Source organism: Hipposideros armiger, unplaced genomic scaffold, assembly GCF_001890085.2.
Source record: "Hipposideros armiger isolate ML-2016 unplaced genomic scaffold, ASM189008v1 scaffold_35, whole genome shotgun sequence".
Classification (NCBI taxonomy): Eukaryota; Metazoa; Chordata; class Mammalia; order Chiroptera; family Hipposideridae; genus Hipposideros; species Hipposideros armiger.
The window spans coordinates 4,031,950-4,047,559 of NW_017731385.1; the positions used below are offsets into that span (position 1 = coordinate 4,031,950).

Here is a 15,610-nt window from a genome sequence, read left to right on the forward strand (position 1 = left end):
GAGAGAGAGAGGGAGAGAGACTGACTGACTGAGACTGGCTTGTTTCACCTAGCATAATGTCCTCAAGATTCCTCCATGTTGTAGCATGTCAGGATCTCCTTCCTTTTGAAGGCTGCATAATATTCCACTGTGTGTACATACCACATTTTGTTAAATCATTCATCCGCTGATGGTCACTTGGGTTGTGTTCACCTTTTGGCTCTTGCAAATCATTATCTGCTGCTATGAACATGGGTGTCCAAGTATCTATTTGTCTTCTGCTTTCAATTCTTTTGGGTATATACTCAGGAGTAGGACTGCTGGATCAGATGGCGATTTTATGTTTAATTTTTTGAGGAAGTGCCATGGTGGTTTCCACAGCGAATGCATTTACATTCCCAGCAGCAATGCACAAGGGTTCCAATTTATTCACCACCTTGCCAACACGTGTTACTTTCCATTTTTTATAATCACCACCCTAATGGGTGTGAAGTGGTAGCTCATTGTGGTTTTGATTTGTATTTCCCTAATGACTACTGATGCTGTGCATCTTTTCATGGGCTTATTGGCCTCAAGGAATAAGTTTTAAACCAAAGGAACAGACTCCTCCTCCTAAGAGAGCTTTTCTCACACAAATACCATCACTTACCATGAGCTGTCTCATTAAGTTGGTTGAGTAAGTGGTTTGGATTCAATACACATTTCCCTTGGAAATACCACCAAAGGTGATGCCCACCTCGGGAGGCCACCCCAGCCCACCTAACAGGTCACTGAAGCAGGACTAAGCCTGAGACCAGATCCTGGGAAGCAGAGACTCCGTACCCCACCCCCCACCTTGGGAGCAGTTCCTTCTCATTGTTCAAGGCTTTCCAGCAAAACATTTACTAATCAGGCAGTTTCTGTGTCTGGCTCCCCACCCCTGGCTGAGCCCTCTCTGGCCCCCACAGAGCCCCAAGCTCTGGGTACTCCCATTTCTGCAAGCAGTCCTTGACCTACAAGGGCCACAGGTTCTCAACTTCCCCACTCTCCATTTAAAATATTGTCATTAGTGTTTCTGGATAAGCAGATTCATGCACTTCAGATCCTGTGTCCTAAATTTGGGCTGGGGATACAGCGCCCAGCCCCACTTCTTGTGCCCGTGACCTGGTTCTTCCCCAGAAGACCACATGACCTCTAATTACCTAGTGATCCCTGGGGTAGGCAGAGGGTGCAGGGAGGGAGGTACAGCGTTCACACTAGTACGTGAATGGCTCACTTCAGTCATTTGGTTCCCTTGGCCCAGGGGCTTTCTTGGGATCCAAACAGTCCCTCTCCTGGAGGATCACCTTCCCGCCCTTCCTCAGAGGCCAAAGGGGCATCAGGAAGAGAGAGGGACTCAAAGGAGAGAGGTGGCGTTTCTATCCCCAGAGAGGAAAAGGCTCAACAGAGCACTTGTGAAACTCTCTCTACGGAAATTGAAGGTAGAATCTTATCGCAAAGGTCAGAAAAGGCAGATGGAGCTAAGAGCAGATCATGAGAATCCATACGTTCCCAGGAGGGTACTTTTAAGGAAGTAAACAACTTCTAATGTGTATTTCCTCCATCCTTAACAGCAATAACAGCTAACCCCTCGTGCTTACAACAGGAACTGCGTTATAAGGAGTTTATGTGCATTTGCTCATGAAATACTTGTACCCATCATCCGAGCTGGGTACCATTTCATCCCCTATTTGACAGATGAGGAAACTGAGGCAGAGTGTGTACACCAGGGGTTCAGGGTACAGCCCGTCCGAATTCTCATTTTGAGAGGCTCTGGGCTCTAATTCAAATCTCAAAAGGGAATTCATACATCAAACACGATGCGGGAGAAAGCGGTCTGGGAAACTGCAAAAGGCCTCCTTTCCTTGGGGAAAAGGGGATGCTTGGCTCTGCTTGCTCAAACAGGTGAAAAATGATTTTAAATTCAGCTTTCACTCTGCTGATAGCAGGAAAGTGATATATAAGCCCCCAGGCCAAATAGCATGGCCCTCCCAGAAAGCTTCTTGCATTACTGTGTTTTTTAACATTATTTGTCCAGTGAAAACAGTTTTCCACTAGCACCAATCCCAGGCTAAGGGCCAGGATCACTTCTCATGGAGAACTACGAAGTGCCCAGCCAGGTTAAATCAAGGTGAGTTTAAAAGCACCAGTAGCAAAGCCCAGACCTGCATGCAGAGCTGGCATCCCCTTTCAAACACATCACTCCTCGTTCCTCTCCGCCAGCCCAGCGTTCCTCTCGGCCAGCCCAGCGTGGTGAGGGCTGGAAACAGCTTTGCAAGGCCTGCCAGCCCTGCAGGGGGCAGGGGCCCCTCCCACCCGAACCACAGGGTGATGTCCAAGGCCATGGGTGCCCAGCCCAGGGCCACCTGGGGCCTCCCTGACACAGCACAGATGGAAATCAGGGTCATCTCTATCTCACCTGAGACACAAGGGCACTCACCTGAAAAGGCTTTGCTTTTCATTTAGGGGAGAGGAGTAAGTAAGGTATCACTCCCCCAGTTTTAACCCTGGTCCCTGGCTTTACCAGGTAGCCCTCACAGCCCTGACACAGGTGAGTGCCCCTCCACGGAGCTTTCCCAGGGTCCGGAGCAGACTCGCTGGTTCACACTGGACTGTCTATCTCTGGTTCCCCCAATGCAGACGCCATCGAGAAGACAGAGCAGCTCCCCGCCACCCCCAGCTTACCTTCTCATCAGGTCCACTCCAATGCCCAAGAGGCGTCAAAGCCCCCCTCTCTACTCATGGTCAGGTCCCTTCTCCTGGGGTGCTGTTCCCTGGAACCCCAAGAGTCAGGCGTTCTTCCTCGAGCCTTCCCAAGCCCTTCAGCAGCCGGGCGACCCACCGCGGGCAGCTCCCGCACTTCTCCAAATCTTGAATCAGCTTCTCATAATTCAGCACTGAATACACAGCATCTGGGACTCACGGAAATTCGACTTTTCCCAGCGGAAGAGCAAGTTCCTTCGGGGCAGGGGTAAGATCACACCTGTTTTTCACATGCTCTCCTTGGGGCCAAAAGCAGGGCTTGTATCCTCCCCAACACCCACCTCTATCCCTCCTCCTCAGGTGGGGACACGACCTTGAATGTAAGGATCCGAGGGAGCTATTAGCCCAGGTAACTTAAAGACAACATCTCTTCCGGCACAGATGTGGCCTCGTTGGGGGGCTCAGGCTTCCTGAGTTCAAACCTTCCCTGTGTGAGAAAGAAAGTCCATTCTTGAGCAGTAACAATGCCCGGTGCTGGGGGAGGACGAAGCCCCCGAGAGAGGCCAGCAGGACCACCATGAAATGTGGACACACACAAAAGCATCCATTTGTTGGATGCTTCCTGCCCGGGTGTCTTACATTATTGCCAATTCTAGATACGTTATTGCCAATCATACATTATGGCCAATCCCTGATTCATTGTTGCCAATCCTAGATACATGGCTGTCCTCACCTCATCCACCCCAATCAAGCGCTATGAGCCCAAACCACAGATGGGGACACTGAGGCCTGCAACTTCGTTTCCCGTAGGCCACCCTGTACCTGAAACAGGGAGACAGAGAGCATCAAAGGCAGCACTGCTCACATGCAAACCCCACCGACACAGGCAGATGAAAGGCAGGCGCTGCCCTGGCTTGTCCTGGTGAGTTCACATCCACCCTGTTCAACATTCACACAGCATTTTTACAAGAGCCTCTTTTACAAGCTATGCTTGAAATGAACATGCCAGGTTCAAATGACTGTGTTTACATTTTCTGTAAGAAATGTCCTGCCTCGCAAGTCTCCTCAGGAGCATGAAACTTTTAACGATAATTTCTTAGGTGTTAATTATGTTTAGGAGTCCTCTTCACACCATCCCTGACAAGTGAACTTGGGGGGAGGGGACAGGCTTCACCTCTGAGGGCCTCAAAGGCCTTGACCTGAAAACAGAGGAGGCAGTTAATCAGTGAGAGGCCTTTAAGACTGGCTACCATCCCTGCCAGGATCCAAAGCAAAAGTTTACTGGATTCACTGAGAAAACAATACAAGACACAGAAGCAAACAATCTATTCACAGTGATGCTGCTGGTTCCAACCAGACCTTCCTAGGAACTCCATCCCTCTCGATCTTCTCTCTGGGGATGTGAAGACTGGAAAGGCCATGAGAAGTGACCCAGGCCCACTGTGTCATTCGGAAGGAAGAGAGCAAGCAGTGAGCAGCTTCAGAGGCTGCCTCACCCTGGTCCTCCGCCTTCAGGCCGTGCCGGGACCCACCACACTGCAGAGCGCAGCCTCGCTGCTGGCCTTCCATCAGGCATCCAGATGCACAAGATTTCAAGCCCATGAGCAACACACACTGGTGCTGATGGATGATTCATCAGATCCTGTCTGGAGGGAACTCACAGAGCAAGGCCAACCCCCACAGGGATGACCGCGACCTTGACATAGGACTAACAAACTCACAAGTGACCTTTCCAGGAACTCTCAGATTTTTGTTCACGTCAACACACAAAAAGCCTGATGCAATGATAATTTTTAAAGATCATTTTAGTGCTTTCATGTTCTATGCAGTAGTAACCAGTGTGATATAATGTTTGGGCTGGCAGAGCTCTAATGACAAGAGGAAAATAAATTCGTTGCAAAGAATGTTTCAGAGTGGATGGAGGGAGCAGAGAGCTTATCCTTTTAAGAAGTCTTCTATTTCTTAAGGTCTGCCTATATGGGCCAGGCACTGGGCCATATCCTGGGAATTCAAACATGACATGGTGCCAATCCCTTCTTTGACCAGTGGGGGAAAACAGTATGGGGGTGATCCACTAGAAGAGGTATAGAGAGAGTGCTGTGGGACCATCCTTCATGCAGAGTCCAGGCCACTAGAGAGAAACTGCAGCTATTTCTTAAAAGACTGTGCCAGAGGGCCAACTGGTCACATGGCTGTTCCAAACAGAGGGCCTTCCACCTGCCACACGGTAAAGAGGCTTGAATGAGTACAACCTGTTGCAGAAACAGCCAGAGGTGGTGTTCGAAGCATCTGAGATCATGGTGGGTTGCATTCCTCTCCTGGATAGCCAACCAACTGACTTCCAAATTAAATATAATAACAGGCAATCACGGGGAAACGAGTCAAAAACTTTCAAAACGTGAAACTGAATAACCACCTCTACGACCAGTGTAGTCTCCATGAAGAAAGTGAGAAAGTGGCTTCTGAAAATACCCCCAAAAAAGTATGAAACCAAATACAGGAAAACATCTAACACAATACAGTCAATCTGAGAGGCAAAGCCAGGAATGGAAGTGTGGGTTGTCATTCTGTATTAAGATTTCTGGCTGGTAAACATCTTAACCACATCAAATTGCCCAAGGGGACACGTACAGGAATGATAATTAAAGTATTACCACACATTTAAGTAAAGCAATGGGAAGTAAATACCTTGGTTTGTTTTTCAAAATGAATCAGTAGTGTTTTTTTTTTAAAAAAAAACCTCTCATCGCAAAAGATATAGGTTAGAACTTCTCATTTATTAAAGTCCTGGAAAGATGCCTGAAATCCTGAATTGTAAAAGGCACACTCGATATAGTAACTCTGCCAAAGTCGTTTACATCATTTAGAAAGACCCTGAGTCTCTCAGGCTACCTCACTGACACAGTACAAGCAACCTTCATAAAAAATCATTCCCCAATGGTTATTACAGACGCCTGCGGCTTCTGCATTATCCTGCAGTGGGTTCCCGGAAAAGCAAAATCTAAGGGAGATGGGGTGCGGGGATCACTGCCTTCATCCTTGGGGCACTGTTAACTCAGCCACCCAAAAGGCTGAATTCCCGTTCTAGCCACTAGATGGCGCCTCCGCGTTAGTGAGGTGGGCAAAGTGTACACTGGACACTTCTCAGGCACTGGCAGAAACTGACAAATGAAAGGATTAAGGGAGAAAGCATAATAAACAGATCTCTGAAATGGAAGGTGAACTTCGGGAGCTGGCCACTGTTTACTGAAGAAATGTAAAATCACACAACTGTGCTTCACAGGCAAAATCTAATCCTGGTAAAGCACCTTAACAAAATAAAGTTTTCTTACAGAACAAACATTTATGGAACACCTACTATGTGCCAGGCTGTCACATTTAAATGACAAGGGCAGTCAAGTATCAAGTGTGTCCTATATTTCTGGCACTATGCAAAGAACGTCATGTCCATCAGAGCGGTAGCAAGCCAGTCTGAATGGCCTCTGTTTTAAACACTTCACGTATGGATTAATTCACTTCAGTTTCATGAGTAACTGTATGAAGTAGGTTCTATTCAAATTACAATTTCACAGATGAGGAAACCAAGGCACCGGAAGATTCAATAACTTGCCTGAGATCTTAGGTACTGAAGAGCTGAGATTCAAACCACGATCTTTGGCTCTGCAGCTCTCTACAGCCTCATAAAATGACAGTGAAGGTACACGGTACAACAAACCACTGTGACCCAGCACAGGAGTGGTTACGAACTCAAAAGGAGTAAGGGGAAGTCGGGTCCATGGACGTGGTAATCTAGAAAAGCTTCACGAAGGAGGAATCTGAGTTCAAAATGAAAGGAGGCATCTTGGGTCCATTAAAACCATAGGAAGGCATTTGGGGGTAAGGAATTCACTGACTTTGGTAAGAAAGCATCCTGCCTTTAGACAGTTATAGCTGGGTACCTATTTTACAGATCTATCTAAAACCTAGAGACTTTCAGAAATGAAAAAAAAAATTACATTTGCCCCCTCCCCCCCAAAAAAATTCTGGCATTAGTTTTCTAAATCTATTAGAAAATGGTTTTGTTGTTGCTGTTTAATGAGAAAAAGAAAACATGCTCCCCAAATGATTTTCATTCTCTACATTTCTGGTGAGACTCAGCAAAGTTAAAGAACTTGTTCAGGGCGAAAGAGCTCTTTGGTGGTGAGGGAGAAACTAGAACCCAGTGACCTTGCTGTGCTGTAGGGTAGCACTTTCCACTGTTCAGTCCGGGGGTGGCAGAGCAGTCAAGAGGAAGAACATTCCAGGTCACGCACACAGCAGGAGCAAAACCACAGAGACAGGAATGGCATGGCTTACCTCCCACACAGCTTAAGTGCTGGGGAGTGCTGGGAAATAACACGGGATCCCCACAGCAGAGTCCTAGGAAGGACGAATTACAGCCCAATAGGACCAGGATCCGGCACCATGAAAGGCACATGCTGACAACTGGGGGCTGGCAAATCTATCAGACCAGAGGGATGACACAGGAGTCAGAGTGGCCAGCTCAGAGGCCAAGTGAGCATCTCCTCACAGAAGCTGCTCAGGTCTGAACTGGATGAGGGTGTGGCCAGAAACAAAGGGCAAATCAGGGCAAGTGACTCAGTGAGGGAGAAAGGAGACATTAATTAGTCAGTCTCCCCACAAAAGGATGGGCTGAAGAAATGAAATGTAACTAGAAATTCCATCCTGATCCAACACGTGTTGAGCGTCTCGCTGAGGCACACGTTAGAGAGAAAATCCCAAATACACTGCCAGACCAAGTACGGCGAGGATAACAAAAGCATTGCCTGCGATAGGATTTCCTATCAACTATACCACGTTGTGCCCTAACATATGCCATGAACTCATTATCCACAGAAATCAGACAACAGAACCAAGGAAAGCTGAACTGAAGATCTTCCTCTGTGGCTGGTCTCTTTGTTCATTTGTTTTCGTGACAATCTGTGCTTCTCTTTCAAATCCTGAGTCTGTGAGCTTGGGTATCATCGCCATTACTCTGAGACCCAGTAAATTAGGTGGGAATGAGAAATCAGGACAACACTGATGAGCCTGAGCACAACTGATGGGGATTTCATAATCTAAATATAATTAATAGTTCATGACTTAAAAAACTATTGCCAGTTGGCACAGGCAGGCAGACAACAGGCCTCTTACCTGGGTTCTTTCTTAGGCTTCCTACTTTGTTCCCAGGAGGTCATTAAAAGTCACTCAGATATTTCAAATTTGGGGGAAACTGAAAAACTGTTATATATAAACTCATCTCTCTTTAATTACCATCAGACTTCTGTTCCTTAAAGTGCTACTAAAATCTGCCTAACTCAACATGGTGTGGTCTCATATACTTATCAGACCTGCATTTCCGATAATTTTATGGAGACAAACCACTGACGACAGGCAGACCTCAAAGATAAATCTTTTTGCTGATGGTCTTGTCTTCAATTCGTGTAAAAAAAAAAATAATAAAACAAACAACATCTGTGAAACACAATAAAACGAAGCGCAATAAGACAATATATGCCTGTATATCATGAGAGGATATCAGCATCCACAATAGCTCAGGAAAATCTAAAAGCTCTGCTCTATAAAATATTTATGCTTTAAGACTGTCAAAATATATGTGTTCCCCCAGGTCAAGAGTAATTTAAAAAGCAGTCTGCATACACCTGAATTATCAACCTGACAAATAATCCCAAAGCTAGCATAAAGAAAGCTAGTGCCAGGTTACAAAGAAAGTAGCCTCACGAAAGTATACACAGAAGGAACAATCCTGTATAGAAACACACATAATTTTGAACAAATGGCGTTCTCATAATATAACAATTACTGAAGTAGACGCCTGCTTTGCTGAGGGATCTAAGAAGGTGAGGAAATAGAAGAATGAAGTTTCAGCACCCCCTCCCCACCCCACTAAGAACTTTCTGGACTAGGGATGGAATAATTTCTAAAGCCTTTAAAATATAAATGCTTCAGAAAAAACAAACAAACCAAAGACTTGCAGACCATTATAATGTAAGCCATTTAGGGCTGGCACAGCTATCTCTGCAGTATTTGATGATACTGTCATATGTATGCACATTTTCTCTCTGTGGCCAGCCACCAAACTATTTCAAATAAGAAAGTGTGGGCTTCAAGATCATCAGCCCGTCGTCCGTGGGACACTCAGCTCCATGGACACATCCCAGCAACTTACAAAGCCATCACCAGCACTAACCAGGGAGGATAAATATGAGAACAAAGGCAATGCCTGCAGCCCTACTTACTTTTCCCAGTCAAAAATCAGAGCCACAATAACTGTAAAAGTTATTGCGATCGTAGGCACTCATGCCTCATCATAAAAGAAACTACTTTCTGTTGTGTTCCAGTGAAATCTGAAGAGCAGCCTATAAGTTTAAAAATTCCTGTAGCCCAGGGCAGGAAGAAGAAAGAAAAATGGAAGCCTTGCTTACTCCTTTGAGCCTTTCGTGTTTTAAATAAACATAGCAAGTAATTTCTATGGTTTGACTCATAGATTTAAAATTTTACATAAGATATTTTATGGTATCAGAATGAATTTTTAAACTTAAAGAACTGAGTCAGATAAGTGCTCAACATGTATTTATTTACTGAGAAAGAGAGGAGGAAAAAAACTAGTTCTCAGTTCAAGTAAAGAAATAACAATATTTCCTTGAGATTTTAAAATAAATAAATTTCCTGAGCCATAAGTGAAACTGGCATAAGTGAAAAAAGTAGAAAATTATTCAAAACTGATATCTGGGACTACAACATAAGTAAAGCTGACGATTTTAAAAACAAGAAAACAATTTAGTCTTCAAAAAAGTTCAAAAGTCTCAAAATCAAAGAAATTGTTAATATTTTGAGTCAAATAAGACCAAAGCAATTTAACAAAAGAAACAAAGTAAAACATGCTTAGGGAATATGCATCTATTGAGATAACATCCTAACTTGTTTATTAACCATTTTATACCAAACATGTGCCCTTTCCTCAAAACAAATCAGTTCTTTTACAGATCCTTGGGGGCAGGGGAGGAGTGCACAAATTGATCTTTCCAAATACTGAAAACCAGTTATGGTCCCTAAATGTCAACAGGTCCCAATGTGCACATACATCAGGACTGCTGTGTCCCCCACCCACCTTAGTTTAAGTCAAATCGTATCTTTACAAACAACTGCAAGACTTCCTCTTGATAATCTGACACCAAGCACCATTTTCAAGGAAGGATAAGAGTGCATCATTCATTACTCATTTTGGTGTCTTTAAAGTGCTCAGACTTTTCCTTCAGAACATCTCAGACAGAGAAATCAAGAAACTATATCCCAAGCATGCGTGCAATTACTATATATTTAGTACAATTGAGAAGAGTGCATCTCTTAGACTCAGCACCTGTCATAAGTTGGCTAAGAAAAGCAGTTCAAAGCAAGTTGGCCCGCAGGCACAAATGCCTCTTCTATGAACCAGGGTTGATTTTTAAATACGTTTTGAAAACAAATCGAAGAAAATCACAACCCAGTGAGAACTATGCCTTGTCCAATTTACAATTAAGAAATTTTTCAAGATCTAATTACCGCCTCCATCTCATTCTCTCCCCTGCCACAGGCTTTTAAGAGCAACAAGTTATTTTAAATTATATACAAAGTCTCAAAATGATAAAAGGTTCCTAAGGATTTCCAGAACGCTAAGCAAGAGATCAATCCAGAAAAGTTTAAATAAGTGTTAGATAAGTGTAAATCCAGAAAAGTTTTGAAATGACTTCCCATCGTCCTTGCAACTCAAAACATGTCACACAACATTTACGTACCCAACCTGTAACTCCTAGAGCTCTGGCTAAAGGTAATGACAACGCTGCACATTTTAAATCACAATTGTCATAACCAATGTTATAAAGGCAAGGCAGCCTATCACAATGTCTCCACCATGCCATGGTCTGCAGCGACACTGCAATAGGAACTGCAAAAGTATCAATAAGGCAAAAAAGGGTCTAAGAGCACAGGCCTTCAGGAGATCAACAACACTGGATTTCTAAATTATCTGAAGTCTACAGAAATATTGTTAAAGGGCCTTTAAAATGTTTGCCCTGCTAATGGAAAACGATGTATCTTGTGCTGAGTCTAAAAAAAAGTCTGAATTTTCAAGCAAGCTCTAAAGGTTCATAATGGAGTATATAAAATGCCCCAAGGAAAAAAGCAAAGTCCTCTTTCTTTTGTAGTACAGGGTCCAGGTTTCATACAGCAGGTGCCCAATAAGTGCTGGCAGGATCCAGTTGCTTCTTCCCAGCACATTCTTACAAAACAAATGAAACCAGATTTAAAAGAAAGCTACCATCCCTATGGGATCCCCTTGGCAAAACTCTAAGGCAACAAGTGAAAATGATACAGTTGATTTTCATTATTGCCCTGACCTTGTAACAATAACGACAGGAAACAGTGTTATTAGTAAACTAAGCCTTAGACAAAGGCCCAACACAAATATAAACAACAATTATTCTCTAAGTCTTTTCCTATTAAAAGGCCAAAGTAAATTTGGATGAAGGCATAACAGTTCAAAAACAAAAAAATGCTTTTGTTATAAAATCTTTTGTTCCATAAGAAATGTAACTTTTTTTTAAATTACGGTATGCCTGAAATAGCTACTGTATCTACAAAGATTCTTTTTCCTGCTCAGATTCCAAAGCTATATAAGAAATAAAAAAGAGCAACAAAGGAAAGAAAAAAAAAAACCCCTCTACATTAAAATGAACAGCTAGTTCATCCCCAGACTTTACGACCAGGATGGTTAATAGGGAACATCAAAAAAGAGAGTGGAAACTCTTTACCATCTTAAAACACTACATTACTTCTTTCTTGGAAAACATATGGAAGAAACTGGAAATACAAAAAGCCATCCAGAGACTCCCCTCCTCAACTCTAATCTTGAAAACACCAAAATTGTTTAGGATTCAGTTAAGGATTTTACTGTCACAATTCTGACTTTCACTAGCATGTGTTTTTTTTCAATCCAACCCCTCAATCCTTAACTTGAACTATGTATAACCAAGGTTCTTTTTTCCTTTCTGTTTCTCCTATGACTGAATCCCTTTAATGAAATGGCCACAAAATATTTAAAATGTATGTGATTTTTATAAAGCCATCAGACAGATTATTTCACTATCACTCATAAGCTTCAATTATGAGTTTGCTGTAGTGCTGTAGTTCACGGATCTGAAAAACTCCATAAATAAAAGAGAGAGACAGACACCAACCAGCTGGACAAATTTATTTAATAATTTCAATCTAACTTCCATGGTCAAAGTAACAGAATGCATTCTTTCAACCTTGGCATATTTAAAAAAAAAAACACAAAAAACAGGTTTGTTGGAATATAATTCACATACCATGTAAATCACTAATTTAAAGTGCACAATTCAATGGTTTTTAGTATAGAGTTTTGCAACCATCACCACAATCTACTTTTAGAACATTTTCATCACCCCCATTACCAGTCAGTCCCCATTCCCTCTTCCCCCAGGCCTACAAGTAGTAATCTACTTTCTCTCTCTGGGTTGACTTCATATAAATGGAATCATACAATATGGGATATTTTGTTTGACTGACTTCTTTCACTTGAAATAATGTTTTTAAGGTTCTTCCTGTCAACCTTAGCATATTTCTTAAGGTTGGAATTTCCTAATGCTTCTGACAAATCAAACATATAACCCTTTAAACTTCAAATCCTGTCCCACATCCGATCCCTCTTGAAAAATACCATTTCCTTGCCATTTCCCTTTAGAGCACCTTCACAATAATTTGCTGTTTAGGTTGTTTCCAAACTTCTTGTTCTGGGTTCTTTTTCTGGTAATAAAACACCAACTCCCTTCAACACCGATCTTTCACAACTCCATTTTTCTGACAATAAGGATAAGGCTGTGCCTGGGGCAGAAAGATGACTGGATCTTTTTAATGAGATGGCCACGACATGTGTCAAGCGCCCGTTGATTTAAAAAAAATTTTTTAAAAGCACCAGATTATTTGTCTGCCACTCATAACTTCCAAACCTCCTTATTTGGATGCTCTGTTCACATTGATATGAAACAGCCATGTCTGAATGGCTTCGTCTGCTTCCAAACTTCGAACTTTTCTGAATACTAGGTTTTTAAAAATCACCCTACTGCTGTCACACTCAGAGAGGAAACACTAATCCCTAAATATGGGGAGCCAACACCACCCCAATCTTGGTACTGTACCAGCCAGCCAAAAGAATGCCAAGCTCTGATAGGACCTGGTAGTTACTTCTATCAGAGTTAAGTGTTCTAGCACCTTTTGGGTAAAAACTGAATGCATGCTCATAGGAAGCATATCATTTAATCCTCAAAAACTTCGGAGCTGTAGGGAGGGGCAGGTACTCAGCTAGAACTTCAACAAACCACAGTCAGGATTCAGGGTGCCTTCTGGCTTCCCATCAGGTTTTCAGGAACCAAACATTTTCATGGCATCTTTGAGGAAAGCTTAGGCTATGCGGGATTAGAAACGTACATTAAAATACCCCCTTCCCCTCCTGTTTTCTCAAGAATGGAACGCCTTTCACAAAGGATTATTTTTTCAAGAAGAACCCTCCAAACAAGACATCCTATTTTAAAATGCCGGACTCCTCGAATCGGAGGCCATCACTGTTCCTGTGAATTTCATAACAAACTAGCATTAAACAATAAAACTGGAGACACTACACAGTTCAATAACAATGCCACTCTAAAAATGGATTAACGCTGCTGTGTCTTCCAAACTATATTTAGCTTTTAAAGGCTACAAACCCTCTTCTGTCCCCCCAAATTCCATCTGGAAGCCTCAGAAAGGAGCCTGAAAGCCTTTCGCCCAATCCAATGAGCTGAAAGTTTAGAAAACAAAGAGCAGAAGAAGAGCTCAGATTTGGGGACGGTCCGGCCTCAATCTGCGTCTTACTCCACACAGTAAACACGTTAATTCTATTACAAAAATCTGCTCTTATTCCATCATGGGCTCAGTTCTTACAAGGCGTTTAAGAAGGGTTTGCTCGCACACAGCCTTTCCAAATTGCCCCCGCGACGGGGCCAGACGGCCCCCGCTGCCTCCCGATTCTCCCCCCTCACTCTTCAAGGCTCGGTCGTGATTTTTCGGAGTTAATTGGCACTACCTGCATACCCTCTGCAACCATTACTCACCAACACGCCCTCACTGTCCCCAGCCCACAGTTCGGTGACTGCATTGCAACTTTACTCGTGATCAAGTTACCCTACTACCATCGCGAACGTTACCAGTAAGCCACACTTTAATTTTTTTGAGAAGAATAGAACACCCCCCCCTCCTTCGCCTCCCCTCCCTCCACCCCCCACGGGGCCCTAACTTCTCCCTCCCTCCTTTTCCGCACTTCCCTACCCCTACCCGACGCTACCAAAACAAAAGCTATCAGATTGCAAGCGATAGCGACTGTGGAGCGACACTGCTTATTAACTATGTACAAAGGAAGTGCGGGGCAGGGGCGGGGGGGGGGAGGGCGTGCGACACAACTGTGACCACAAAGCCAAGGCCAGGGCTGCGCGCTCGCAAAACAAAACACGCTCCTCCCCAACCCCCCGCCGCCGCCGCCGCCGCAGACCCTGGCGATCCTTAAACCACGGCGCAGGACACCTCCGGCCAGGGCGCGGCGTCCAGGTGTCCCCGCGCAGCCGTGTGGCGGCAGCGACACCCTCGCATTGCGAGCACGTGTGTGTGAGTGCACGTCGGCTCCGACCACAAACCCACTCCCGCACACTCGGGGGCGGCCCGACGGCCCCCTCCCCAGTCCCGCCAGGAGCAGGAGAGCGTCCCCGGGCCGGGTCGAAACGGAGAGGAGGTCCCACAACCCTCTGAACTGGGGTCCAGACGCGCTCCCCCTGAAAAGCCTGGCTGACGTAAGGCCCCCGACTTCGCACTTTTCCAGGGACTGCATGGAGGAATGGGGGTCTAGGCGGGAGCGCTCCCCGCACCCCCGAGCCGTGCTGAGCAGCCCCGGGGAAGCGTGGAGCAGGTCATCTGCGGCGGATCCGGTGAAAGTGACGGGAAAGGCCAGGAACCCAAAGAGCCCGAGGGGCAAAGCGCGCTGAGTGACAGGAGGCCGCGCTGGGATGTCTGGAAACGTGTCCTGGGGCCGCGGGGCCTCTCCGCCCGGCCCCTCCTCATCCAGGGCAACTTGTACCCCAGAGGCGGATGGGCTCCCCGCCAACGGGCACCGAGTCTGCCCCGCAGCGAGGGCTCCGCGCGGCCGCAGGAGCTGTCACCGCGCTCTGCGCATCGTGCGGATCGGCCCCGCGCGCCCGGACAGGGACAAGGTGCGGGTGGCGGGGCCCCACCGGGTGCCAACTTCCCGGGAAGGAGTCCCAGCGCCTGGCTGGGCAGTGAGCGCGACGGGGACAAGCGGCCCCGCGGGGGAGGGCTCGCGGGACAGCGAAAAAGCAAGCCCCCGAGGCCCTTCCCGCGGGGGGGGGGACGCGCTGGGTCGGGGCCCCGAGGCCGCTGGAGCCGAGCCCCTCCGCGCCCCGCCCCGCCGCTCCTGCGCCCGGGGGCCCCGACAGCTGCGACGGGGGCCACTCGGGTTTCGCAAACAGGGCGCAGCCCCTCGGAGGAAAAGTTCCCGCAGTGGCCGCGGGCGGCGGGCACATACTCACTTTCTCCACTCGTTGGCCAGAGCGAGAGCGCGGCGGAGAAAAACAGGAGCCCCCACAGCGAGGTCAGGGACCCTCCTCCGGAGCCAGACTTCATTCCTTTGATTTGGGACGAAATTCCCCTTTCTCAAAAATAAAAGGGGGTGGGGGGGGGCGGCGGGGAGGAAAAGAAAAAGTCTCCAACTGAGTCTTCGCTCCCCCTCCAAAAACAAGGGCGGAGAAAACAATACTCCAAAGGCGGCGCG

The 15,610-nt window shown here is 45.8% G+C and overlaps 1 protein-coding gene across 1 annotated transcript in view; it reads right to left on the reverse strand.

Annotated features, from left to right (window-relative positions):
- The window catches only part of IGF1R (insulin like growth factor 1 receptor), a 301,350-nt gene extending 285,746 nt beyond the window's left edge, over positions 1-15,604 (reverse strand). The window contains exon 1 of the mRNA XM_019637853.1: positions 15,369-15,604. Coding sequence (XP_019493398.1) covers positions 15,369-15,462 — 94 coding nt within the window. The 5' untranslated portion in view covers positions 15,463-15,604. The remainder of the gene's footprint in view (positions 1-15,368) is intronic.
- Positions 15,605-15,610: the final 6 nt, after the last annotated feature.